Below are 25,279 nucleotides of genomic sequence, written 5' to 3'. Positions count from 1 at the left end.
GTGCTGTGAGTCCGGTGCTTGAGCCCGGGAGGAGCCCTCACCATGTCCCGCTTCGACATGAAGGAGTTTGGGGAGGCTGGACCGTTTTTGCGCAAAACCGAGCTGGAGATACTGGCGGCGCAGACTCTCGCTTTTGATGGTAAGCTGACAAGCACCTGAACACAGAAAACTGAAGTTAAACACCTAAGATAAAAAGTGTAAATCAATTAAGTAATTTCATGTGCTTTAATAGGCTAATTTATGATATAAAGTTATAATATTAAACAACTAATTTAGATAGACTAAGGCTTAAAATTGCACAGAGGCCTATAAACTCTGAATGCTGGGTTACAAAATTACACACTAGGCTACATGAAAATAACAATGATAACAATCATTTTAAAATAATAAGTCTACTGTTTGTGCTTTGTTATACTTTTGATAAATTTGATTAGGCCTCTGAAACTAGGGTAGCCTACGATTCTTCCATCTTATCCTTCCGTAACCTATAGACTGTTTAATCACAAGAAGCTGACACGGTGCAGTCTGAACTGTTCATTAAAGTTAGTCTATGAAAAGTGTGAGTTGCAGTTAGTTTAGACATGCATAAAATTAGAGAAATAAAATCCGATAAACTTACATTTTGGTTAGATTGTGGGCCTAAATATTGTGTTTTGTGAAGGATCTAATCTAGTATCTGTTGCAGGAAAAAAGCGGGCATGGATCCCTGATGAAAAGGAAGCCTACATCGAGATTGAGATCAAGGAGCTCAGCGGCGACAAAGTCATCGTCGAGACAAAAGATGGGAAGGTAACAGTCTCATTAAAAAAAACACGAATTACCTACAATAATTGGATGACTGTGGCTGAACTGTGGGACCATGAACTTAGACCCTGACCGTGAGGGACTCGGACATCCAGCAGATGAACCCGCCTAAGTATGACATGATCGAAGACATGGCCATGCTGACCCACCTCAACGAGGCCTCCGTGCTCAACAACCTGCGCAGGCGCTATTCGGCCTGGATGATATACGTGAGTTTAAATCATTGCTGGTAACTCAAATGCCACGAATTCTGTGACAGTCACTGTGTGTGTGCTGTGTGCAGACGTATTCGGGTCTGTTCTGTGTCACCGTAAATCCGTACAAGTGGCTCCCGGTGTACACTGCCCCGGTGGTTCTCGCCTACAAAGGGAAGCGGCGTTCAGAAGCGCCGCCACACATCTACTCCATCGCAGACAATGCTTACAATGACATGCTGCGCAGTAAGTTCACCCAAAATATGACCATCCAGCAATTAACCCTGCAATGATTAAGACTGACATTTTATTAGTTTTACATAATTTGTCTCAAACTTTAGTCCACCTTGGCAGGCCTATGCCTATTATAACAGGCCAGTTACACTAACCTTGCTGCAACAGAATAGGCCCTACTCAAATCCAATAGAAAATATTAGTTACAATAATTAGGCTATTATATGCACATATATATGTATAGCTATCTAACAAATTTTTTGTTTGACAGATCGAGAGAACCAATCCATGCTTATCACGTAAGTCCTGAGAATGTCCTTTAAAAATATTATAGGCCTATTTATCTATGTAAACCAACCACACAGAAAGCACCAAACATTTTTTGTTTTGAGTCATGTATATATTTTTTATATATTTTTTCTATTTTGTGACGGGTTTTGCCTTTTGTATGTCATATCCACACCACTTCAGCGGAGAATCCGGTGCTGGCAAAACTGTCAACACGAAACGTGTCATTCAGTATTTTGCCATTGTGGCAGCTCTTGGGGAAACAACTGCTAAGAAAGGAGTAAGGCCGTAATGGCATCCACTTCTTTTTGTTTCCCATTCCCTTTTTCAAGCTTTAGCTTTTTCTGATTTGATTTTTGTTTTCATTTTTTATCTCAGAAACCATGTTCCCTTAAAACCTTGTCCATACACTCCCGTCTCTGTCCCTATAGTGAATGAAAACTTTCATGTTTGAGTCTTCCTCTCGTGTTGTGTGGCCCCTTACAGCCACATTTTCCCCTTCTATTTTATTTTTACAGTTCTCCTTTTCATGCCATTTTTTAATTTTGGAAAATCAATTAACGTGTGATTTTTTTGTTTCACTCATGATTTTTTGACTTGAAGTTGTGATATGGCGTGATATTCATTTTTTCATCCATTTTCCTGCCTATTTTTGCGCCATTTTACTTTTTACTTCAACTTTAACAATCATAACATCATTTGGTTCATTTATAGTTTTTATGTAACTATTTATGATGTGCGTTTTTTGGCTTTGCAGCAAGGTCCTGCCACTAAAACAGGGGTAAGTCTGAAAAAAACAAAAACAATATCTGAATCTGTTCCATAAACTGACATGATGCCTGTCCATATTAGGGGACTCTGGAAGACCAGATAATTGAAGCAAATCCTGCTATGGAGGCATTTGGAAATGCCAAAACGCTGAGGAATGACAACTCATCGCGCTTTGTAAGCAGAGATTTTGTTCTCATTTATGCACAACTATTTCTTTTGCCATTTATTGTGAATACAAATTTTATTTTTGGCTATCCTATAGGGCAAGTTTATCAGAATCCACTTTGGACCTACTGGCAAACTGGCCTCAGCTGACATCGATATATGTAAGTTTGTCAAAGGGGCCTTTTTATGCAGTATTAAATAGTTGATGTCTTAATGAGTTCTCTGTTCCCCTGATTCAGATCTTCTGGAAAAATCCAGAGTGATATTTCAGCAGCCTGGGGAGCGTAGCTACCACATCTACTACCAGATCATGTCTCAGAAGAAACCTGAGCTCTTAGGTCAGTACACTGCCCAGCACAGCAGCATATGCCCACTGTCTTGACTAATACTAACTCTGTGTTATTTGCAGATATGCTGCTGGTGTCGTCCAATCCCTATGACTACCACTTCTGCTCCCAAGGAGTGACCACTGTGGAGAACTTGGATGATGGACAGGAGCTCTTGGCTACTGATGTAGGAGCCCTTCTCCATTAGAAACAATATAAGACAATTGATTGTGTATTTTAAAATCAAGCCCATTTTCATTTTTATTTTTTTTAGCATGCCATGGATATCTTAGGCTTCCTGCCTGATGAGAAGTATGGCTGCTATAAAATAGTTGGTGCCATCATGCATTTTGGCAACATGAAGTTTAAGCAAAAACAGCGCGAAGAACAGGCAGAGGCTGACGGCACTGAAAGTACACAACATTTGAAAACATTATCACTGGTCTCATATATGTAGTGTTTCAGTCCATATAGCAAAGTAATTTTTAACTGTAAAAGTTATGCAAAACATGTCTTAATTTGTGTTTTCTGAACAGGTGCAGACAAGGCCTCCTACCTGATGGGAGTCAGTTCAGCTGATCTCATTAAAGGTTTGCTGCACCCTCGAGTGAAGGTGGGCAATGAGTATGTTGTAAAGGGACAGAATGTAGAACAGGTAAGAAAGCAGTCCAAGACAGCTAACATCATTCTTTATTATAAAAAGCATGGGAGGAGATGTACAGATTCAATGCTGTTGGGCTACCATAAGTGTAATTAGAGGTGGGTGGTTTAGCTTTGAAATTGTAATTATTTGAATATTGAGCAATTAGAGTGTTTGCTCCATAGAGTCTAATGGGCCCAAACAAACAGTGAGTGTCTTAGGCTATAGGCTTAGGCATAGCAAATAAGTTATTTTCACCTAATTGAAACTGAGATTGAAAAAATTGGTTAAATATAAAAATGACCATTACTACTGTATAATAAGAAGCACACAGTGTAAAATAAGACGCTATATTTGGTCGTGTTTTATGTACCATGATTTGGTAGCTAAGCAACAGGATCCATACATGAGAATGACATCTGTCGCCTGTTGTGTAGGTTACTTACGCAGTCGGCGCTCTGGCCAAAGCCACGTATGACCGCATGTTCAAGTGGCTGGTGGGACGCATTAACCGCACTCTGTACACCTCGCTGCCTCGTCAGTTCTTCATAGGAGTCCTGGACATAGCTGGCTTTGAGATTTTTGAAGTAAGTGGCGTAAATATATAGTATCACGTGTTATTTATTGCTTTATCACTTCTGTTTTTTTGTTTTTTCTGCAGCTCAACAGCTTTGAACAGCTGTGCATCAATTTCACAAATGAAAAACTGCAACAGTTTTTCAATCACCACATGTTTATCCTGGAGCAGGAAGAATACAAGAGGGAGGGAATTGAATGGACCTTCATTGACTTTGGTCTTGATCTTCAGGCTTGTATTGATCTTATTGAAAAGGTAAGCTATGACTAAATATTAAATTACTGTCAGCATAGATCTTTAGGATTATAACAGGCTCCTTTTTACTTTTAGCCTCTGGGAATTATGTCCATCCTTGAAGAGGAGTGCATGTTTCCAAAGGCCACGGACAGCAGCTTTAAAGCCAAGCTGTATGACAATCACATTGGAAAGTCACCCAATTTCCAAAAGCCTCGACCGGACAAGAAGCGGAAATTTGAGGCCCATTTTGAACTGGTGCATTATGCTGGCGTGGTGAGGAAACAGCTTTCCATTCACTCAAAAACATGATTTTGAAGTTTACTTTAAAGTAATTGTTTGTTGGCTTTGCAGGTACCATATAACATTATTGGCTGGCTTGATAAAAATAAAGACCCCCTAAATGAGACAGTTGTAGCATGTTTTCAGAAATCAGCCAACAAGCTGCTGGCCTCACTGTATGAGAACTATGTTATCTCAGACACAGGTAGCAGATTTAAACTTATTTGTACTGAATAATATTATAATAACTTATATTACTGATAAAACTGTTGTAACAGCAACAGGTGAAGCCAAGTCTGGGGGCAAGGAGAAGAGAAAAAAAGCAGCTTCGTTCCAGACTGTGTCCCAGCTTCATAAGGTGAGATACTGCTGTGAGAGTCGACTCGTGCTCTGTTTTGGAGCAGGTGGAGGAGAAGGCTTTTCTCTTCTCTGGATTTGTGGGATGGAGGCCGTTAAGACTTGCAGTGATGTTTAGGGCAATGATCACATGAACATCACTTTAAGTCTGTGCTGTCTCCCTTCACTTTACACCAAGAGCTGACGTAGAATAATGCATGTGAAAAAAGCACAAAAGAAGACTTTCAAAAATAATTGTGAAAATTGATGAACTCATTTATTTTTGTATGTTCATACCATAATATATTAAAACATGTAAATCCAAAATATTTTGTATATTGAATTTTATTTATTTATTTTTTTTACCTGATTTGGGCATTTTTCCAATTGCTTTTCTCTTCATATCTTCAGGAAAACCTTAACAAGCTGATGACTAACTTGAGAAGCACTCAGCCTCACTTTGTCCGCTGTATCATCCCAAATGAGACCAAGACTCCCGGTAATAACTCACCACATTCTGTGTAGTATCTTTGATGACAGATTCTATGTGAATAAAGTTCATTTTCCTTTTTAGGGATCATGGACCCCTTCCTGGTGCTCCACCAACTGCGCTGTAATGGTGTCCTGGAGGGCATCAGAATCTGCAGGAAGGGCTTTCCTAATCGCATACTCTATGCTGAGTTCAAACAGCGGTAAGGCATTCAAAGAGGAAAACACACGGGGCCACATCCAACAAATGCAATGTAATGCAATGTAATGCAATGTAATACAATGTAATGCAATGTAAAACAGTACGTAAAGGCATATTGTATTGAGGTGGGCTAATGTATAATTTGGATATTATACTGACTATTGTTGCGTCCCACGATATAGATATTCAGGTCAAATACCAACATAATATACCACATAATATTATACATTTACATTTACATCTAGAAATGACAACAGTACATGCTATCACAAAGTTTGAATCACTAATTATAGGATCATCACTAATTATAGGTTTGATCACATTTTTCACTCAGTTATCGAATCTTAAACCCTCAAGCCATCCCAGACGACAAGTTTATGGACAGCAGAAAAGCTGCTGAGAAACTGCTGGCTTCCTTAGACATCGATCATAACCAGTACAGGTTTGGACACACAAAGGTAAGACCAGTAAAGAAACACACTTTATTAGACCCATGAGGCTACACACAGAGTGTGTAGCCTCATGGGTCTATTCTGCTGTGTCACAGGTCTTCTTTAAAGCCGGGCTGCTGGGTCACCTAGAAGAACTGAGAGACCAGCGTTTGGCCAAATGCCTGACGATGTTGCAGGCCATGGCCCGAGGAAAGATTATGAGACTGGAGCTGCATAAGATGATGGAGAGGAAGTAAGTCTAGCACAGATTTTTACATGACTTTGTAAAATTTCCAGATGTCCACAATAATATTAGATGTAAATATTTCACTTTTATTAAACTTTGATTAACTACTGTTCATGGGTTTCTGTGCAACTTTTTGAGGACTTTTTCGATTGAAAAAATATAATATTTTGTATTGAATTGTTAATTGCTATGGCTACAGTGATTTTCATCACTCAGGAGAAATCCATGGATAGTAGCTCTATGTATAGATATGTAAAGTAATTTGAAGGTTCTGTCAAATTATTCCAAAATGATTATCCCATTAGATAATGGTGTGTATTTTTTTTGGACCACCAGTCCATTGTGTGTCCCACCCTTTACTCCAATGTTCACTCCCTGCTTCAGCTATGCCAGGAATGGGCAGGGCAGTGTTATCAGCGTGTGCGTAGCGTGTGTGTGTCCTTCTATGGTCCGTGGGCGTGTGTGGCCTCACTGTTAATAAGATACACAGTGGGTTTAGTCCATTCTCCCGAGCACGGTTTAAATGAGACAATGCTGATGGTGTCCTCAGAGCCAGGTGGTGACATGTGTCAAGTGGCAGCTGCTGCTTGGGCCCACCCTAAAAATACATGCACCCACCCCGGACTCCCCATGGCCTGGGCCCTTTTGTCCACGGCGCCTCCACTTCTAAGCGGGTACATTGGCGGGATATGTGGCGGGTGACAGAGGATTAAAGGCCATGGCTGGACAGGAGGCTTTGGTTTCTAAATAAATGCACATGCTCACCTTAGAGAGGCACACAGCGTGGAGTCATGTCAAAAATGCAGCCGGCTCTCCACCCTCTCTCACTTGCAAAGGTTACCCCTCAAATTCACTCTACAAACAGTACACAAAGTCCTTGAGTTTCCATATTTAGGGTGACAGAGACTAAATCAATGTGTGCATCTAGTTTGGGAGCACATGAAATAACATTGGGTGTATGATTAGATGCACCACAAGCAAAGGTGTGCCAAAAAATCAAACGGGCAAGGACAAGCGGATGAATTTATAAGTGGGAAAGTCCAGGATAAATTCATCTGACCTTTGCAACCTCAGCCAGTTACTCGAAACCTTAAACACAAAAAAGATTGGACAAAGATAGCAGGACAAAAAGTTAATTTGAAAAGTAAAAACAAATGCTTAAATACAGATCAATTGGTCTCATGATTGTAACTTTACTGTTCATATTTCTATGATCAAAATATTTACTCACATACTGAATCCAAAGCCAAAAAACTTAGCTACTCAAATCTTTCTTTTTCTTCTAAACTTGTGTTTACACTAATTTTGTAACCTATATAAGATGTAAGATACAATCTGAGTCTCAATAAGTACTAAATAATAACCTCATTGGCTTAACTATCAACTTACCACACTGTTTTGCTTTGCCCTCTTCTCAGAGAGGCCCTGATGATTATCCAGTGGAACATTCGAGCTTTTAACGCGGTCAAACACTGGCCATGGATGAAACTCTTCTTCAAAATTAAGCCTTTGTTGAAGAGCGCAGCCACAGAGAAGGAGCTGGCCTCTCTGAAGGACGAGCTGAACAAACTGAAGGAGGCTCTGGAGAAGTCGGAGCAGAAGAGAACGGAGCTGGAAGAGCGGCAGGTCAGCCTGATCCAAGAGAAGAACGACCTGTCCCTGCAACTTCAAGCGGTATGACTCCTCTATAGCACTGTGGAAGCCTTACAATTACAATTTATGCCATCAAACTACCAGGAAAGATAAAATCCACTCACATGAATAATTTAACTAAACCAAATGAATAATAGTTGCATAGACTAGCACTAAATAGCATGAGAAGACAAAAATAATAAAGTAAGTGTTTGATCGACTGCATCCACACCCTGTAGTGACGGCTGTTCTGTGTGCTACAGGAGCAAGACAACCTGGCTGATGCTGAGGACCGATGTGACCTGCTCATTAAGTCCAAGATTCAGCTGGAGGCCAAAGTGAAGGAGCTGATGGAGAGGCTGGAGGACGAGGAGGAGATGAACGCCAACGTACTCGCCAAGAAACGCAAGCTCGAGGACGAGTGTGCTGAGCTCAAAAAGGACATCGATGATCTGGAGATCACCTTGGCCAAAGTGGAGAAGGAGAAACATGCCACCGAGAACAAGGTCAGAACAGAGAATAAATATCCATGTTTTGCATGTGGTCATAATATTGTTGTTATTAACTTTCCTTTATTCTTTGGTGCATATTATTAGTAATATTTCATATGCTTGGGTCATGTAAATGCTAAAATGTTTAACTTTATTTTGTGTAAAATAGAACTTCATTGCTGATGTAGTGTTTAACCCTTTGTAGGTGAAGAACCTTATTGAAGAAATGGCAGCTCTGGATGAAACGATTCTGAAGCTGACCAAGGAAAAGAAAGCTCTTCAGGAGGCCCATCAGCAGACCCTGGATGATCTGCAGGCAGAGGAAGACAAAGTCAACTCCCTGACCAAGGCCAAGACCAAGCTGGAGCAGCAAGTTGATGATGTGAGTTTAACTGTCACTTTATACAAACCTTTGGAGATGAATTGGCTGTTGACATCTATGCTCATCTTCCTCCAAACTAGCTGGAGAGCTCTCTGGAACAGGAGAAGAAAATCCGTTTAGACCTAGAACGTGTTCGCCGCAAACTGGAGGGTGATCTGAAGCTGTCCATGGAGTCTCTTATGGACCTAGAGAATGACAAGCAGCAACTTGATGAGAAGCTGAAAAAGTAACTGAACCTTTTTTGCCTTTAATTTTGTCTGTCATTTTAACAAACTGCTGTATATATTGCGTATCAAATACCTTTTAACATTGTTTGGTTCTTCTTATGTCTTCAGGAAAGACTTTGAGATTAATGAGATGAGTGGGAGAATTGAAGATGAGCAAGCTCTGGTCAACCAGCTGCAAAAAAAGATAAAAGAGCTACAGGTATATAACTATATAACTAAATGCTTGGCAGTGCTGATATCTCTGTGATAACAGTAGTTTGGTCCTTGAAGGCTCGCAGTGAGGAGCTGGAGGAGGAGCTGGAGGCAGACCGGGCATGCAGGGCCAAAGTGGAGAAGCAGCGTGGCGATGTGGCCCGAGAGCTGGAGGAACTGAGTGAGCGCCTGGAGGAGGCTGGAGGGGCCACTTCAGCGCAGGTGGAGATCAACAAGAAGAGAGAAGCAGACTTCCTGAAACTACGGCGGGATCTGGAGGAAGCCATGCTGCACCATGAGGCCACCGCGGCGGCACTGAGGAAGAAGCATGCAGACAGTGTGGCTGAGCTGAGTGAGCAGATCGACAGCCTTCAGAGAGTCAAGCAGAAGCTAGAGAAGGAGAGGAGTGAGGCCAAAATGGAGGTAGATGACCTGGCTTCTACAGTCGAACAACTGTCCAAAGCCAAGGTGAGTACAATTTCATACACTAAGTATAAGTGCTGGTAAATCAATGTTCAAAATTCATATAAAAAAAATACAAAATTGAATATGTTTATAAAGGGGCTAACACACAATACCAATGTGTAATGTACAGGCCACTTCTGAGAAAATGTGCCGCTCTTATGAAGACCAGATGAACGAAGCGAAAGTTAAAGTGGAGGAGCTCCAGAGGCAACTCAGTGAGACCAACACTCAGAAGGCCCGAGCTCAGGCTGAGAGTGGTAAGAATCCAACTACATCAATAAGCGCAGTCTCTTATGTCTCGGCCAGGCATAAATATTTGTATTAAACTTAATTTCCTTCAAAATGCAGAGTAATAGGATGTTAAAAGTTTTGAATGATTTGCCTAAGATAGATTCTAATGACACTTGTCCATTTAGCCGAGCTTGCCAGGAAGCTTGAAGAGCGGGAGGCTCTGGTGTCTCAACTCCAGCGCACTAAGAACTCTTTGGGTCAAAATGTGGAGGAGCTCAAGAAACAGTTGGAAGAGGAAAACAAGGTCAGCCTCAGACAGAATAAGACATTTGATTGAAAGCAGTCTTTATTCCAGCTAATGACCCTTGTGTTGTGTTCAGGCCAAGAGTGCTCTGGCTCACGCACTGCAGTCATCTCGCCATGACTGTGACCTCCTGAGGGAGCAGTATGATGAGGAGCAGGAGACCAAGGCGGAGCTACAGAGAGCTCTATCCAAAGCAAATGTGGAGGTGGCACAGTGGAGGACCAAGTACGAGACTGATGCTATCCAGAGAACTGAGGAGCTTGAGGAGGCCAAGTGAGTCAGGGGTTACAAAGACCCACACATGTTTCTTACATTTTTATTTGGCTCTGCTCTGTTTTCCTGTGTTATAATAATGTTCTGCTCCGACACCTCTTTAGGAAGAAGCTGGTGGTGCGTCTCCAGGAAATGGAGGAGACTGTGGAGGCATCAAATGCCAAATGCTCCTCGCTGGAGAAGACTAAGCACCGGCTCCAAACTGAGATTGAGGACTTGGTCATTGACCTGGAGAGAGCCAATGCTGCAGCTACTGCCTTGGACAAGAAGCAACGCAACTTTGACAAGGTAGTGCAGATTAGAAATTAGCACCAGTTATTCCTACAAGCACAAAGTCTCTGTGACTGATGTTATTCTGTGCAGGTGCTGGCTGAGTGGAGGCAAAAGTACGAGGAATGTCAGACTGAGTTAGAGACATCTCAGAAAGAGTCTCGCAGCCTGAGCACCGAACTCTTTAAACTCAAGAACTCCTATGAGGAGACACTGGAACATCTGGAATCCCTCAAGCGAGAGAACAAGAACCTCCAAGGTACAACCTCACAAGAAGGCACACTGTAGGGGAAATGTCAGTATCCCTGGATTTAAGCTGTAATAACTGTCTTCTGTTCAACAGAGGAGATCACCGACTTGACTGATCAAATCAGTCAGGGATCTAAAACCATTCATGAGCTGGAGAAAATCAAGAAGGGCTTGGACTTGGAGAAGAGTGAGATTCAAGCTGCTCTGGAAGAGGCTGAAGTATGGATTATATTAGTCTGTGTGATGTAGCCCACTTCAGTCATTTGTGTTTCACATGCTTTCCCCTTGTAGCCACATGACTCTTAGAATGTTCTTATTTGTTTAGGGCACTCTGGAACATGAAGAGAGTAAAACTCTGCGCATCCAGCTGGAGCTGAACCAGATCAAAGCAGATCTGGACAGAAAACTGGCTGAAAAAGATGAGGAGCTAGACAACCTGAGGTGAGCATCACAAAGCTACCTTTGTTTCACAGGAGATGATTGTCTGACTCACTACTGCCCCCTGTACAGGCGTAATCACCAGAGAACTCTGGAGTCCATGCAGGCTACACTTGATGCTGAAGCCAAGTCTCGCAACGAAGCAGTGCGCTTGAGGAAGAAGATGGAGGGTGATTTGAATGAGATGGAAGTGCAGCTGAACCATGCCAACAGACAGGCCTCAGAGTCCCAGAAGCAACTTCGGAACCTACAGGTCCAAATTAAGGTAAATACCCCCATAGAGCCATCTGCTCGTCAGACACATCTCTCAAAAGACAATAAATATCTAATTCCACAAGTATATGAAACACTATATGAAACAATCCTAAGGCATAATAGTATAGAAATAGAATAGAAAAAAGCATGATTAACACAACATATTGAAACTTGATGATTCCCAGGATGTTCAGCTGGAGCTGGATGATACAGTTCATAAGAATGAGGAGCTGAGGGAGCAGATGGCGGTAACGGAGCGCAGGAACACCCTGTTAGCAGCGGAGGTGGAGGAGCTGCGCTCGCTACTGGAACAGAACGATCGCGCGCGAAAACTGGCCGAGCACGAACTGCTGGAGTCCACTGAGCGGGTCAACCTGCTGCATTCTCAGGTCAGTAAACTACACAGCATGTGGTGGAGGGACACGTTATCATTATATTGTCAGACATATTACATTTGCAAAATGCATTTTGACAAACTAATAATGAATACTTTACAACTAAATAGTTTGACAATGTTAACTTTTTGGTATAGAACACTGGATTAATCAATCACAAAAAGAAACTTGAAAGCGATCTATCCATGCTGTCTGGAGAGGTGGATGAAGCAGTGCAAGAGTGCCGTAATGCAGAAGAGAAGGCCAAAAAGGCCATCACTGACGTAAGAGCTATGTCCACTACAATTATTAGCAAATACTTGTTTAAGATCTCATAGCAGTTAAAATTTGCACTGTATGAACTAAGGCGGCCATGATGGCTGAGGAGCTGAAGAAAGAGCAGGACACCAGCGCTCATCTGGAGAGGATGAAGAAAAACATGGAGCAGACCATCAAAGACCTGCAGATGCGTTTGGATGAGGCTGAACAGATTGCTCTTAAAGGGGGCAAAAAGCAACTGCAAAAGCTGGAGGCCAGGGTGAGCAGCACACAATGTCATTATAATTCATTATTAAATATCAATTTACCATTCTCCAACTGGCATGGTATATGGTTCTGATTTTAGGTTAAAGAACTTGAAAATGAACTGGAAGCTGAGCAAAAGAAAAGCCAGGAGTATCAAAAAGGAGTACGCAAGTATGAAAGGAGAATCAAAGAGCTCTCCTACCAGGTAAAACAATCAAAGTGGACTATGCATGCACATGTAAAATAACGCATACAGTACATTATAATCAAGTTTGTTAATGCAGGCAGAGGAGGACAAAAAGAATATGATCCGTCTTCAAGACCTCATTGACAAGCTCCAGGCTAAACTCAAGAGCTACAAAAGGCAGGCAGAAGAAGCGGTGAGTCCAAATAATTTCTTTTCAACAAAACCAAACCAAATAAATGAAATGACTAATGACTAAATTACTAAAATGTTATGTTCAGGAGGAGCAGGCCAACACCAATCTATCCAAGTACAGAAAACTGCAGCATGAGTTGGATGATGCTGAGGAGAGAGCTGAAATGGCTGAATCCCAGGTCAACAAGCTCCGTGTGCGCACCCGTGACCAAGGCAGCAAGGTCAGAGCACAAGTCATTTGAAGTTAGACACATCATATGACAAAAGCTTGTTCGGTCAAACTTATTAAAAGTGACCAGCTAAACTTAGCAGTGTTGAAGATGACATCATCTAGTAACTGTGTATGTTGTTGCTAATAAACATCTACTGGCCATGTTTTTCAGCATGCCGAGTGATGCTGCGGACAACAGCGGCTGAGCATACCAGAGGATGCCAGCCTAGACAGCTGAGTGTGACTCTGTGGATTTGTGCCAATAAAGACTTTTGAACTCGCCTTGCCATTTCATCATCTTTATTTAAACAAAGAAAAACACTGAGGTTTTATTGTTTTATTATTTTATTAACCAAGAGCTGTTAGCTACAAATAAAATGTTAAATCAATCACTCCAAGCAATTCTACAAGGTAATTATATATATATCGCTATAGTGTGGCAGTATATTTTACATGTGTAAAAGTCAAAATATGCCCAGCAAAGTTCTTAACTGGGGTTTGCCTTTGTTAAAATTTTTATACATCTGCAGCAGATTTTTACAGTTCAGGCTAAACAAAAGCTCCCCATCGTCATGTGTAACTGCAGCCCATTTTATTATTCAAAACCGCTTGTCTGAAAACTGACAGAATAGCGAGCAGATCATGAAGCAAAAACTTGTAGTAAGTACCCTGTGTCAATTACGTTTAGTACTACTGCTTCAGACATCCAGTTGGAAAAGATAATAAAAGCACTTAAGTCTATCCACCATCCTGTGACATAAGACAACAGAATAAACGGCAACAAAACAGCACAAAAGCAGAAAGGCTGAGAGCATTAGCTAAACTAATGCCTTGTGTACATTCAGGAGAATACGTAGGTGGATGTATTATGATATTTGACATGCTGGGACAATACAGAGAAGAGATACACATGAGGTAGCTTTTTGATTGAACTGTGGGTTTGGGTGCGCTTTGTAACACAAGGAGACAGTTGTGTACAAAGTGTAATACATGCAAAGACAGATTGTCATTCTTGTATTTTATTTTGATAGTGTCCAAACTCGTCACTTGTATTGTAAATATGCCTCAAATTGTACAGAGTCAAACAATGTGTGATGTATGCACACTTGAGCCTGCATAGTTTATTTTCTTCCCAAAGAATATCTTTTACAACTTGAACACATTCTGTTACAAAATAAAGATATTTTAATCAACAAACTTGTTAGAAAGTAATAAACAATTAAAAAACCAACAAAATCTGTGCAATGATTTATTCTACTTTTACCAGAGCTAAAAGCCTTTGTTTTAAGATAAAAAGGAGTCAACAAATGTAACCTGAAAGTAAAGAGTCCCTGGGTGAGCTTCCGACACTGAACGGAGTGGTTATCTGGATGTGAGGAGCTGAGTGATTTGAATGTTCGACCTGTGAGCTGATCAGACACAATCACTTCTCTGCGTAATATATTATCCTACAGAGATCAGATCAACATCATGGACTTAAGACCCCTGCAACGCCAGCCTTGTAGCCTTTTCCGCAGGCCAGCTATTATGTGGCATAAATTAAACTAGGCCCATGACTGAGCATTACTGGAGAAATTATCAAGTCTGTGAAATTATATATTTTTTTCCAATAAAATTTTAAGACTACCTTATAAAAGGCTCCATTTATTTTCCCCAAAAGCACACAGCCACCACAATTCCTTTCCAGAGGTTTCCGGATGTATCTATTAAAGCGTTTTTTAAGGTGGGCACAAGTTCCCCATCCTTTGAAGAGGCCTTGAGTGAGAATTTCACTGCAAGTGTGACGGCGCCCTCTAGTGAGACAGTCATTCAAAGACAACAGACACAGAGCACCTGGATGCTTGGCTCAGGGGAGTCTATTTGCTCCAGGTTTCCATGCTCCCTGTGACTGCTTCCTTAGACAAACTCCCACAGGTCAATCCTCTAGAAGGTCTTTGTCCAAATCCACAAAGGGCTCATCAATATAGCTGGTAATGGCACAGAGAGAAGTTCTATCGGAGCCCAACAGTACTGACACAGTCTCTTTCCAGTAACTGAACGGTATACAGGAGCTCTAAAGGGCAAAAATGAAACTGGTTACCTTAAGTAATACATAGATCAATATGACTAAATATGCAATAGGAAACAGATACTGAATGTTTGGCTCATCTCTCACTGTCAATATTCTCTGATTACTTTAGCACACTGAAAAATAAATAAGGACTCACATTCTCCAGGCAGGTGCTGTCTTTGTCTTTGTTGAGGTAGTGGCGCTGCCAGAATCGGAGCAAGTTGTGGAAATTGTTGAGCAAACAGCCCGGGTACTTTTCAGCATACTCCTTCTCTCGCAGAGCGTTGAGGTAGAAGGGCAGCTTTGCTTTCCTTCGGGCCAGCATCAGTATTACCAAACTGGTGTTTAAACAGCTCACATTCTCCTAAAAAAGGGTATATTGCACAACAGAGAAACCCAGAGATGTCAGTGTACATCAATGATGTGTACAAAATAAAGACTAATTAGAAATTAGAGACCTGTGTGAGTGTCTGTACGTTGATGATGTTGACAAGTCGGAAAAGGAAGGACAGTCTGTTCTCTACTCTGGCCATGTAGGACAGCAGGCAGCATTCAGACAAAACTTCCACTACTGCAAAGAAAGCAAATGTTAAATAAAAACCACAAGTAAACAGAAATGTGTACCTTTTAGATACAAGAAACCTGTACAGTGACAATGCTGTATTTACCTTTGACATCCTCAGTCTGGCTTTCAAAGCGGTCCAATGAAAGCACAATGCAGCGTACTAACATGTTTGAGTCCACCAGGGAACTGTTTATCTGTGTCAGGAAGGTCTGAAACTACACAACACCCACAAACACATCAAGTCTACAGAATTTACTACACATGTACATACATACAGTGCCTAAATATATATTTCTTTAAAAATCTAAATTTTGTGGGAGGAAAAAAAAAAAATCCTTGTCATGTGTGTTGAGTGTTATTTGAAAATGCATGTCTGCCAACTTTACCTTTTCTGGAGTGTTCACATATTTATTAAATCTTTTGAATGCATCAATGTTGAACTTCATGAGCTCTCCAAGCAGATCAAAATAGCTTTGTAGGACATCCCGTGAAGTACAGCCACTGTCTATGATACAGTATAGTATGTGCTGTGGAAACAAAACCACGTCAAATTAATATAACTTTGTACAGTTAAGTACATCATTATACACATCATTATTTGAACAGTGACCTACTTGTGTTATTTTATGTTAGCCAGATTTTAATCAAGTAACAGATATTAACTGATATTAGCTTAAAGCTAATTTGACTCTGATCTTTAGAGGGAATTCAGGTCCTAATTTGAGGAGAGTTTCAGGAGTTATGAGGTCGCCTATTAACTGCAGCGCTCTAAATCTGTTTGATCTATGGCGTGGAACTGCACTACTTATGGACCTTACAGTTTACACAGTACATCATAATAAAAGTACATTTCTTATAGACTTTGACTTACCTCTAAAAGTCCTCGTTTCAATAGGAACATTTGATCTGCATAAGATGTAGCACCTCTGAGGAAACTTTCTACTGCCCTAGCCTGCCAGAATCTATGGAATAATAAAGAGCAACATTTATAGAAATTCCTCTTTTGTGTGTGCAATCATTCAGATAACACCAACCTAAAGGATGAATCCGGGGGCTCTCTTTTCATAACAGTAAGCAGGCGTGTGAGAAGACCCTTCTTCCCATCACAGACCAAGCTTCTGTCAGTGTTCACCAGTGCCTCCACCTCGGGGATGTTGGCCTTCATGGATATGGCACTCAGTTCATTCAGCTCCTGGCTGTTCAGCAGGAGATACTTGTTTCTGAAACATAAACATCATCATTTGAAAAAGCAAATATTTCAATGTTAGAGACAAGCTTTAGATGCTCCACTCACTCGTGGTGATCACTAAAGCTTTGAAGGAGACGTAAAAACTGGATCTTAAAAGAGATTTCCTGCAAAAAGAGAATAATTGGTTTTATTATTAAGTAAAAATGTTCAATGTTAAAAACTAAACTCAAGGAGAAAATCTTCATACTGGGCTACAGTCGCAGTTTTCATTCTGGCCATGCACCACATGATTTGAAGAAGTGTACTTCCTCCATATCAGCTTGTCAAAAAGATTATTGAGACCTGGAATGAGCCGAAATTCTGCCAACATCTTGTGAACCTGTACCAAATAGACAAGTTAAAAGTGAAACTAACACCAATCTCATAAGGACTCTGTACAGTACCTGATTTCTCTGACGGCCCATAAGGAGGACACACAGAACATAGAGCACTTCTACTTTGTACATAATCTCATGGACAATCTTCATTGACTGTGGCAGGCGATGTCTGAGTGGGCTGGTTGCCAAGGAACTCTCATCCGAAGATTCTTTAGGGGATAACAAAACTATTGGTGAGCACAGTTTCTATGACACAAGAGAGCCCACTATATGCAGCCAATGTTACCGGTGCTGCTTTGCTCGGCCTCCTCAGTGGCCATCTGCATAAGGGCATCCAGCACCAGGGCGTTGTCCAGCCACGTGTACCAGTCCTCCAGCTCTTGAAGAAAGTTTGCCCCAGTGGCCTCAGATACCTTCCGGGTGGCCAGCTTACAAAGGCGCTCAATGAAGCCAGGAATATTAAGCAAGGTGACTATGAAGGGGGAAAAAAGGAGGGAAAAATCCTCATGTATATACAACCATTATATAACAAAAGCAACAACAGTAAGAAGAGTATTAGTGACTAGAGAGTTGGTGATGGTTTACATTAGTATGCGTTTAATGTTTCACCATAACCCCAAAGCAAGTTCCGAGTTTAGTTAATTCTGATGGGTGAATAGAGCGGGTTCAAAAATGTATACCCATTAATAATAGGGCATGCATTTTTATAATAATAAAAAAAATCCAATAACCATTTATTGTTACTGAAAATCCCAATGAGCATATCTTACATGGGTTTAGGCATAGAAATTGCATAGGCATTTATGTGATTTGTCTCAGCTTACCTTGGTTAACCTCAGCTCGTGAAGGACTGGCATTGCGTTTCTGCTGAGCATTTTTAGCCAGAAGTGTGTGTTTGTCATCGTTTCCCACGTCCGGTTCAGAGATGGTGACAGATAAGATGCGACAGAAGTTTGCCAGCTGCTGTTGGTCAAAACTTTGGACCAGGCCTGACAAGTTAGGAATGCCCTCCAACTGGATCATCTCCTTCAAAAATAACCAAATCATTCAAAATATGCATGCATGGATAAATCATATCTTCTACTTGTTGATTACAGATCAATTCATAAAACTACTCCTTGAAATTGGTCTGAAAAGGTAAAGATACATTAGAATTGTTGTGGGAAGATTTGACATAATAGTTACTTTGATATCCATATCCATTTCAATTACTAACTGTATGCCAGGAGAGTCAATGTCAGGTTTTAAGCAACTAGAGTTAAAAAATTAATTTCAGAAAAATAAAATTAACTGACCTTTTTCACTCCTAGGATATCTTCAATTAAAGTAGCAGTCTGAAGGAAGGTCTTTTTATTTGTCATTAAGGTGAACAAAAACAGAACAAAGTCATCCCTTGCTGCCAGGCTCCTTGTAACCCCCTCCGTCTGTAAATGGAAAGATAAAAGTAATGCAAGTGGCAAAGAGCACCCATGTACATTTGATACATTGATTTTGATTAGTGGGTCAAGGAGTAAAATGTAACCAGATACTTACACATATGCAGCAGTTGTAGAGGACGCTGAGGCAGTCCTTGACCAAATCATCATTCACTATAGCAGCAAAGATAACAAACAACAACAAAATGACTTATATTACATTGGCAAAAACAGTTATTCAGTGGTAATAAGTCATACTTTTGGGTTTTTTCTTCTGCATAGTTAGCGTGGGCCTCATTAAGATTTCCACCAGCAGCTGGAAAGATGGACATGATCAGTAAGCATTTCAATGGTGTTATTGGAAATATCAGGTCAAAAACAAACTTACATCAACTCCACCAAAGAGATCAAAGGTGTAAGTGTTGGGGAAGGTGGATTCCTGAGCAGTCTTTCTATCCTCAGTGACAAAAGACATGGCCTCCATGGACAGTTGTGATGATAATACCTGTAAACATCATATTTTTACAAGATTTATCCAATACAGTAGTCTAGTCTAGTGCAGAGAGAGCACAGAGACAGACTTACCTTAAGGAGACTGTGAGCCTGGGAGAAGTCACTGTTGGGATGGCTGCTTTCATACAGCTTCTGAAGGAGGGTGGGGATGCCATGCCACTTTGCACGTTTATCCCTTTCCTGGAGCAGACCTCCTGGGAGCTGCAGCACATCACAACATATAGAGGACACTGTTGGCCTGCTACTGAATGTTGCTACAGTCCAGTCTGTCTATTCTCACTACTGACAATGCAGTGTACATACTGGTTTTGATTTGTTCTGTGCTAATGCAGTACCCAAAATATCCTAAATACTGTATAGTGTGAATCATTTGAAGTTGGCGTTTGAGTGAAAAAGGAGCCTCAATCCAAATACTCTTGAGCGACCATAAAACAGTTAAAAGGGACATCCCCTTAGATGCGTTTAAACTGTATGTTGTAGGTCCTTTGTAAATGAACTTAAAACATATTTGCATTGTTTTGCGCCACCTTCAGCGTCCAGGGGGGTAAAGTTAAGCCTGTCAAAGGAATAACTGAAAACACTTTTTGTAAATATCTATACCACATACAATGAATAAAATAACGAAATAGCGTTAGTAAATAGAAAGCACCAAAACACAGAGGTGATGACAGCTGTTATGGCGTATCCATGTAAGGAAACCATATTATTGTGGTTAGGATGTCGTTACGTAATGTTCTGAGCTATTCTGGCTTACCAAATCAAACTACCATACACTACCATTTGGACAACACGAAGGAGTAGAAGTACCTGAGTATACTCCACATCTTTTAAATAAATGTGTCAACGCAGCTGATCTGGTCGCAAGTTTGCTCTGGTACATTGCTTTAGCAGAAATTTTATGGCTGTGCTAACTTGGCCTACGCTAAGCTAACAGTGCTAACAACAAAAGAGCCCCTTGAAACGGAGCTTATGGTGGATTGCAGACAATTTGACGTGTCAGTTAGCAAATCTGTGTTCATTGAACTCATAGCAATATATGTTTACAGTATATATACAATAAAGAGAGAGTATTCTTAGCGTTAGCTTGTAAACACTGAGGTGCGAAATGAGTCTCCGTACAGCGTCTTCATGATCAGGCTACATTCCAGGCGCAAGTCCCTGGTTTATGTCGACCAACTTTCGACTGCCTTTATGTTGAAATATGAGCTCACCTGCGTCCCTCGGCTGAATCCGCGGCCAGTAACTTTACTGATCGTGAACTTTGTGACAATATTGCCCTGACAACGTCTTCTTTTTGCTCCACTAAAAGGGGACTCGGACCCCTGAAGCGTCGCCATTATTTCTTCTTCCTGAACTGGACTGTTCACAGGAACAGCACAGGCGCTACAAAATAAGGGCCAAATGCGCCATCTGCTGCGCAACCGAAGCTCTGTCAATGATGGCTTCACTGTTTTAAAGTTACACCCACAGAACGTGGGTACACAGTACCATCACATCACATGTAACTTTTCTATCTCCAGTGACAAGCAAGGGATGCCACCAAGCGATTTTACAGTATGAATGCATGTTTTTTAAGAAATTCTAAGAAAAACCCTGTGGCCTAATTGACTATGTAAGCTGATATAGACCTCATGCCATACAGTTCAGGCAGTAACACTTCCATGGAAACAAGTAGACTAAGTGGTGGCCTCCCTCAAGAAAAGTTACATATAGTGAACAGTTTAAATTAAACAGCTTTTGTGTGGCTAGGTCAGATTAAATAAAATAACCCAGGAGGACTAGGTGACTATTTCAGTATGTCAAAAGGTTGGATATTGAATTTGGGTAGTAGGCCTATTAGATAGCTAGGCTACATTTTGAAAAGAACTACAGTAGGCCTACTCATCAGTTGGTCCTTATTCTACATTATAGGTTGCAACTATTGATCATATTATTTCATGTTCTCTCTATAAGGGAGCCTTTAAATTTTAGCTATATCTGGATGCCATTCCTATTGCATCCATAATTACACCTAGTTGTTTGGTACATACAGTAACACTGGTTTCATATAAAATTCAACTAGACAAGACATTTAAAAAATCCAGTTTAATACATAGGCAAGGTTATAAACACAGAACACGACATCAAATAAATAAAAATTACAATAAGATTAACTTTAACAACATTTCACACATTTTCTGATACATTCCTTTCTAATTCACAAAGATTGTACTGATGCTGAGACTTGCAGACTCAACTTTGAACAGTGTAGTGTTGCAGGTATTTGTTGCACTGTGTCCTTTAGGGCAGACAGGGCAGGGTTGTCTCTCTGACTGCTTTTATGGTCCTCTCTCAAGTGTCCCAGCTGAAGTCACTGCCTTCTGTCATCTGCAGGTAAGAGTTGATGGCTTCACGCAGGCCTTCACTCACCAGGGAATTATCTGACTCTGTTCTTTTCTGCCTAAAAATTACAGACCTGAAAAAAACCAAAAAAAAAAACAAAAAAAAACAAAAAAACAGAAACATCAAGATTAGTTAAGCTACTCTATAAAAAGGCACAAACAATCCACACTGTAAGGACTATTAATAGTTAACATATTGTCCTTTTAAAGAAATATGTTTGAAGTGAACATAAACACTTAACAACATAGACTTACCACAACAAGTGAAAATATAATGCAAATTAGATTTGTCAATAACATATAACTAGAGAAAAAGGCTTGATCTGAAACCAAAAGTAAAACCACAACCTCATAATATTACATTTTAAATCAAAAACAAAAAACTTGGGGAAATGTTATATAATGTTTATTCTCAGATTAGCAGATGCAGGTGTAAGAGCCATAGTTTAAGAATTTATTCTAAAATGTCTGACATGCCAGCCCCTCTGACTTTTTGGTTTGGCACAAAATCTCTAAAACAGCATGCTTCAGCCTCACCTGCTTATATCCTTCCAGTTCAGAGTAGGTCTTCTGATGACCACTGGTGTAGGTCTGATGTTGTCCAAACCACCAATATAGCAGGGCTTTGTCAGCTGGCAGCACAGTCCATCTGCATTCTCTGCAAAAAGCAACATCCAACATTGGACTTTGTTTTTTGATACATTGTTGTGTTCATAGGCATACACTATAATCATAATCTGTATTGTGATGTTATGGCTAAGACATTTCTGATGTGTCCTCACCTGTGTAGTGGTTGATGAGGTGCTGCAGGCTGGGGAAGGTGAGTCCTGGAGAGATGAACACCCATCCGTTTGGGAGGTGACATATACGGTAATGCTTCACACTGTTCATGAATGAATGAGGCCCTTTCCTCAGCACAGACAGTGAGTAACAGTCTGCAGAAAGGATACAAAATCCTTATAAGTTTATCCAGAAATACCAAGTGACTTCTACAGGTGACATATTATTATTTCCTTAGCATTTTTACTGCATTTGAATGAACATTCAAAAACAGAAAGTAAAAAAAAAAAAGAAGTCTTCATAGAGATATCATTGCTTTGTTTGGTATGCTTCACAGTATGACACTAAACTCATAAATCTTCATAGAGACAAGCAAGTGGCTTTACCAGGCCAAGTCACAGATCAGATCTGCGGAGTGGCAACCCCATTCACAATAAGAATGCATGTTTTTCAAGCTATTTTGAACAATAAAACATCTGCAATTTGATAAAAGTAAGATTTATTTGATGTCATACTGAAGAACAAAGCTATTGCAGCAAGGAGGTGCCAGACCCTCCACCAAAAAAGTTAGTTACACCTTAGCAAGGTAGAGTTGAATATTAATAGTGAATAGTGAATTAAAATTAAGTTTTGAAGAGGTCTTGTGTTTGATGACATCCTGTTGCTTGATTACATATAAGCATAATGTGAAACTTTAAAATGCTTTTCTCAATACAGTTACATTTTCAAGTGTCAGTAGTTTTGCTTTGAATATGTTATACTACCCCAATCTTCTTGAATCAGTTTGATATGTAATTCTAACAGTAAAACATACCTTTATTTGTCTCTGATTCACGAATTAGAAATGATCCATTTATGTTTTGTGGGAGCATAAGAAGTTCCACTGCTTTCAACCTACTGATTCCTGTGTATAACCACCTACAAAAAAACAAAAAAACAAACAACATAAGCAAAGTCACAAGTCAGTAAGTTGAATACATATCAAGTCATCCCTACATGGAAAACAAATGTTCTGCTGATGTCAAGTAAGGGAAATCCAGTGTTTAAAAGTTACCACTGGAGGAGTAATGAAACATACTTAATGTCAGTGGAGAGAAAAGGCTTCTTACATGTTTCCTATGTGGGACTTATTACTTAAAACTAATGACTGCGTACTCTAAACAACCGATGACTCACCTGTGCGTTACTTCAGCCGTGCAGTTAGTGGGTATATAGCTCTCACGCTCTGTAGTCAGTGATTTTACCATCATAAAATCACCATCACTAGGAAAAACAAAATGGGACAAATTAGTAACAGGCAAGGATGACACTAGATTTTATCAATGGGTAAAGTCAGAAACATTTTAATGGAAAATAGAGGTAATTCCTAGAATACGTATGCATTTTTATGGCAAACTGGGCAGTAGTTAAGAGTTATTTGTGAATGAATTTCTTGTTGTTTTTATAAAGTGGAATTAATGAGTAAGGAATTATGGGGAATACATACTCTGATGTGACAGTAAGTCTATCCCCAATATGCATGGTGAGTTCTGTCTGGCCAATGGAAGGGTAGTTATGAAGGGCCACGATGATGCTCTCCTGAACAGCTGTAGAGCCACAATACATGGATATAATCAGAATGTAAAAATATAGAGTAACAAAAAAGATTAAATTAAAACATTTTACCAGAAGATTCAGGTACGGAACGGTTTTCTAAAACAGTCATATGTGAGCGGCATCTGGTGGGACATGTGCCCATCTTTTCTTGGCTGCTGCAAATGAAAGAAAACTACTGTGAGCTTGAAAGGCTGATTTAGAAGAGTGGCCTTATGTCAAAATAGATCACACTAAATAATCTCTGTTATGTCATATAATAAGTGTATTTTATTGAGCTCATATGTAACTTGGCAACTAAATTTTGATCAAACAGGAAGTTGCTAAACCAGAACATTTTCCATCCTCATCAGTTTGACCACATCAGGTGACTGCCTTTTTATTTATGTATTTTCTGTAAAACTGAAATTAAATATGTATTGTTTGTTAATATAATACTTGCATTTACTTAATAGCATATAAGAAAGTCAACAACAATAAATAACTTTTGCATTCGAAGTCAAAATATTAAATATAAACTTACCTTTAATAAAGTTTTTATTTGTATATTCAGTCCAGTGAGTTTTGCCCAAATCCCAAATCCTATGTTTGGAGTGCCACACACAGTTTGCGTCCTTTGAGGCCTTGATAGTGTGAGCTTAGGTTCCTCTACTGTTCCACTCAAGCCTGTTCTGTTTGTGCAGCTGTTTGTAGAAGTTGACTGAAGATGCGGCTTCCTGGCTTTTATAACTGCTCCACCACTGGCTTCCTGTGACGCGTTGGGCCTTGACATTAATCTAACATATTATGATCTCTTCCAGTGTTGTCATCTGTTTTTTGTGCTGTGCAGATATATTACTGACATGTAAAAGATGAAAGCAGTCGTGTCATTACTCCAGTATTTCCAGAAGTCTCTGTTTTTTGTTTTTTTTTTGCTTAAAAGTTTCACATATTCAAATCTTATGCAATTTATCAACCAAAAAAAGCTATAAATTTCTATCCACATGCCTTCACATTGAGTTTTTTTTGTTGTAAATATATAATCATTTGTTTTTATGTTCATCTTTGAAACAAAAGGTAGTATTATTATAGTACTATTATTATAACACAGTTTATAGTCAAATTTACCAAATTTGGTAAAGGAATGTCACATTAAATTTACACTAAAACAGATTCTTTTCACACACACAATCACATTTGTGGATTACAAAGTGGCTTCTTAATTCTGCCATTGTAAAAAATATTCAGTGCCACAACAGCACAGAAATTATTCATGATTTAAATTTGTGACAATGTGTGACAGTTACGAATAGTAAATG

The 25,279-nt window shown here is 40.0% G+C and overlaps 3 protein-coding genes across 4 annotated transcripts; 1 reads left to right on the top strand and 2 right to left on the bottom strand.

Annotated features, from left to right (window-relative positions):
- The first annotated feature begins 42 nt into the window (after positions 1-42).
- Positions 43-13,400, top strand: myh7ba (myosin, heavy chain 7B, cardiac muscle, beta a). The gene is made up of 42 exons (XM_055160758.1): positions 43-139; positions 686-789; positions 870-1,013; positions 1,088-1,244; positions 1,504-1,531; positions 1,704-1,800; positions 2,373-2,465; positions 2,554-2,617; positions 2,696-2,794; positions 2,866-2,969; positions 3,057-3,195; positions 3,319-3,437; positions 3,860-4,009; positions 4,084-4,254; positions 4,330-4,509; positions 4,588-4,720; positions 4,800-4,873; positions 5,263-5,350; positions 5,426-5,543; positions 5,877-6,000; positions 6,090-6,226; positions 7,639-7,894; positions 8,116-8,358; positions 8,549-8,725; positions 8,806-8,951; positions 9,061-9,151; positions 9,223-9,612; positions 9,740-9,866; positions 10,026-10,144; positions 10,221-10,417; positions 10,522-10,705; positions 10,781-10,946; positions 11,031-11,155; positions 11,262-11,377; positions 11,447-11,639; positions 11,815-12,018; positions 12,162-12,287; positions 12,371-12,541; positions 12,629-12,733; positions 12,813-12,908; positions 12,994-13,128; positions 13,291-13,400. The coding sequence occupies exons 1-42, from the start codon at positions 43-45 to the stop codon at positions 13,300-13,302; spliced, it is 5,799 nt and encodes a 1,932-aa protein (XP_055016733.1). The 3' UTR covers positions 13,303-13,400.
- A 721-nt stretch (positions 13,401-14,121) lies between these two features.
- trpc4apa (transient receptor potential cation channel, subfamily C, member 4 associated protein a) lies at positions 14,122-20,607 on the bottom strand. The gene is made up of 18 exons (XM_055160759.1): positions 20,439-20,607; positions 19,300-19,428; positions 19,103-19,219; positions 18,973-19,030; positions 18,833-18,888; positions 18,595-18,723; positions 18,124-18,325; positions 17,586-17,771; positions 17,366-17,508; positions 17,170-17,301; positions 17,028-17,086; positions 16,768-16,953; positions 16,605-16,695; positions 16,120-16,260; positions 15,837-15,948; positions 15,627-15,739; positions 15,326-15,532; positions 14,122-15,171 (listed from the first exon to the last, which is right to left on the bottom strand). Exons 1-18 carry the CDS (start codon positions 20,562-20,564, stop codon positions 15,034-15,036), a joined length of 2,325 nt encoding a protein of 774 aa, XP_055016734.1. The 5' UTR covers positions 20,565-20,607; the 3' UTR covers positions 14,122-15,033.
- Positions 20,608-21,305: 698 nt separating this feature from the next.
- Positions 21,306-24,838, bottom strand: sla2a (Src like adaptor 2a). 2 transcript variants are annotated; one of them, XM_055160447.1, is made up of 8 exons: positions 24,505-24,838; positions 24,054-24,136; positions 23,875-23,974; positions 23,565-23,651; positions 23,203-23,306; positions 22,391-22,543; positions 22,146-22,266; positions 21,306-21,682 (listed from the first exon to the last, which is right to left on the bottom strand). In XM_055160447.1, exons 2-8 carry the CDS (start codon positions 24,124-24,126, stop codon positions 21,559-21,561), a joined length of 762 nt encoding a protein of 253 aa, XP_055016422.1. In that variant the 5' UTR covers positions 24,127-24,136; positions 24,505-24,838; the 3' UTR covers positions 21,306-21,558. The 2 variants fall into 2 exon arrangements, with proteins under 2 accessions (XP_055016422.1, XP_020791554.1); XM_020935895.2 differs by having other exon boundaries at positions 24,054-24,139; positions 24,505-24,829.
- Between the last annotated feature and the right edge of the window lie 441 nt (positions 24,839-25,279).

The sequence above is a fragment of the Boleophthalmus pectinirostris genome, unplaced genomic scaffold, assembly GCF_026225935.1.
Source record: "Boleophthalmus pectinirostris isolate CB_2022bp ecotype Guang Dong unplaced genomic scaffold, ASM2622593v1 HiC_scaffold_3, whole genome shotgun sequence".
NCBI lineage: Eukaryota > Metazoa > Chordata > Actinopteri > Gobiiformes > Gobiidae > Boleophthalmus > Boleophthalmus pectinirostris.
This window is presented reverse-complemented; position numbering and strand designations above follow the sequence as displayed.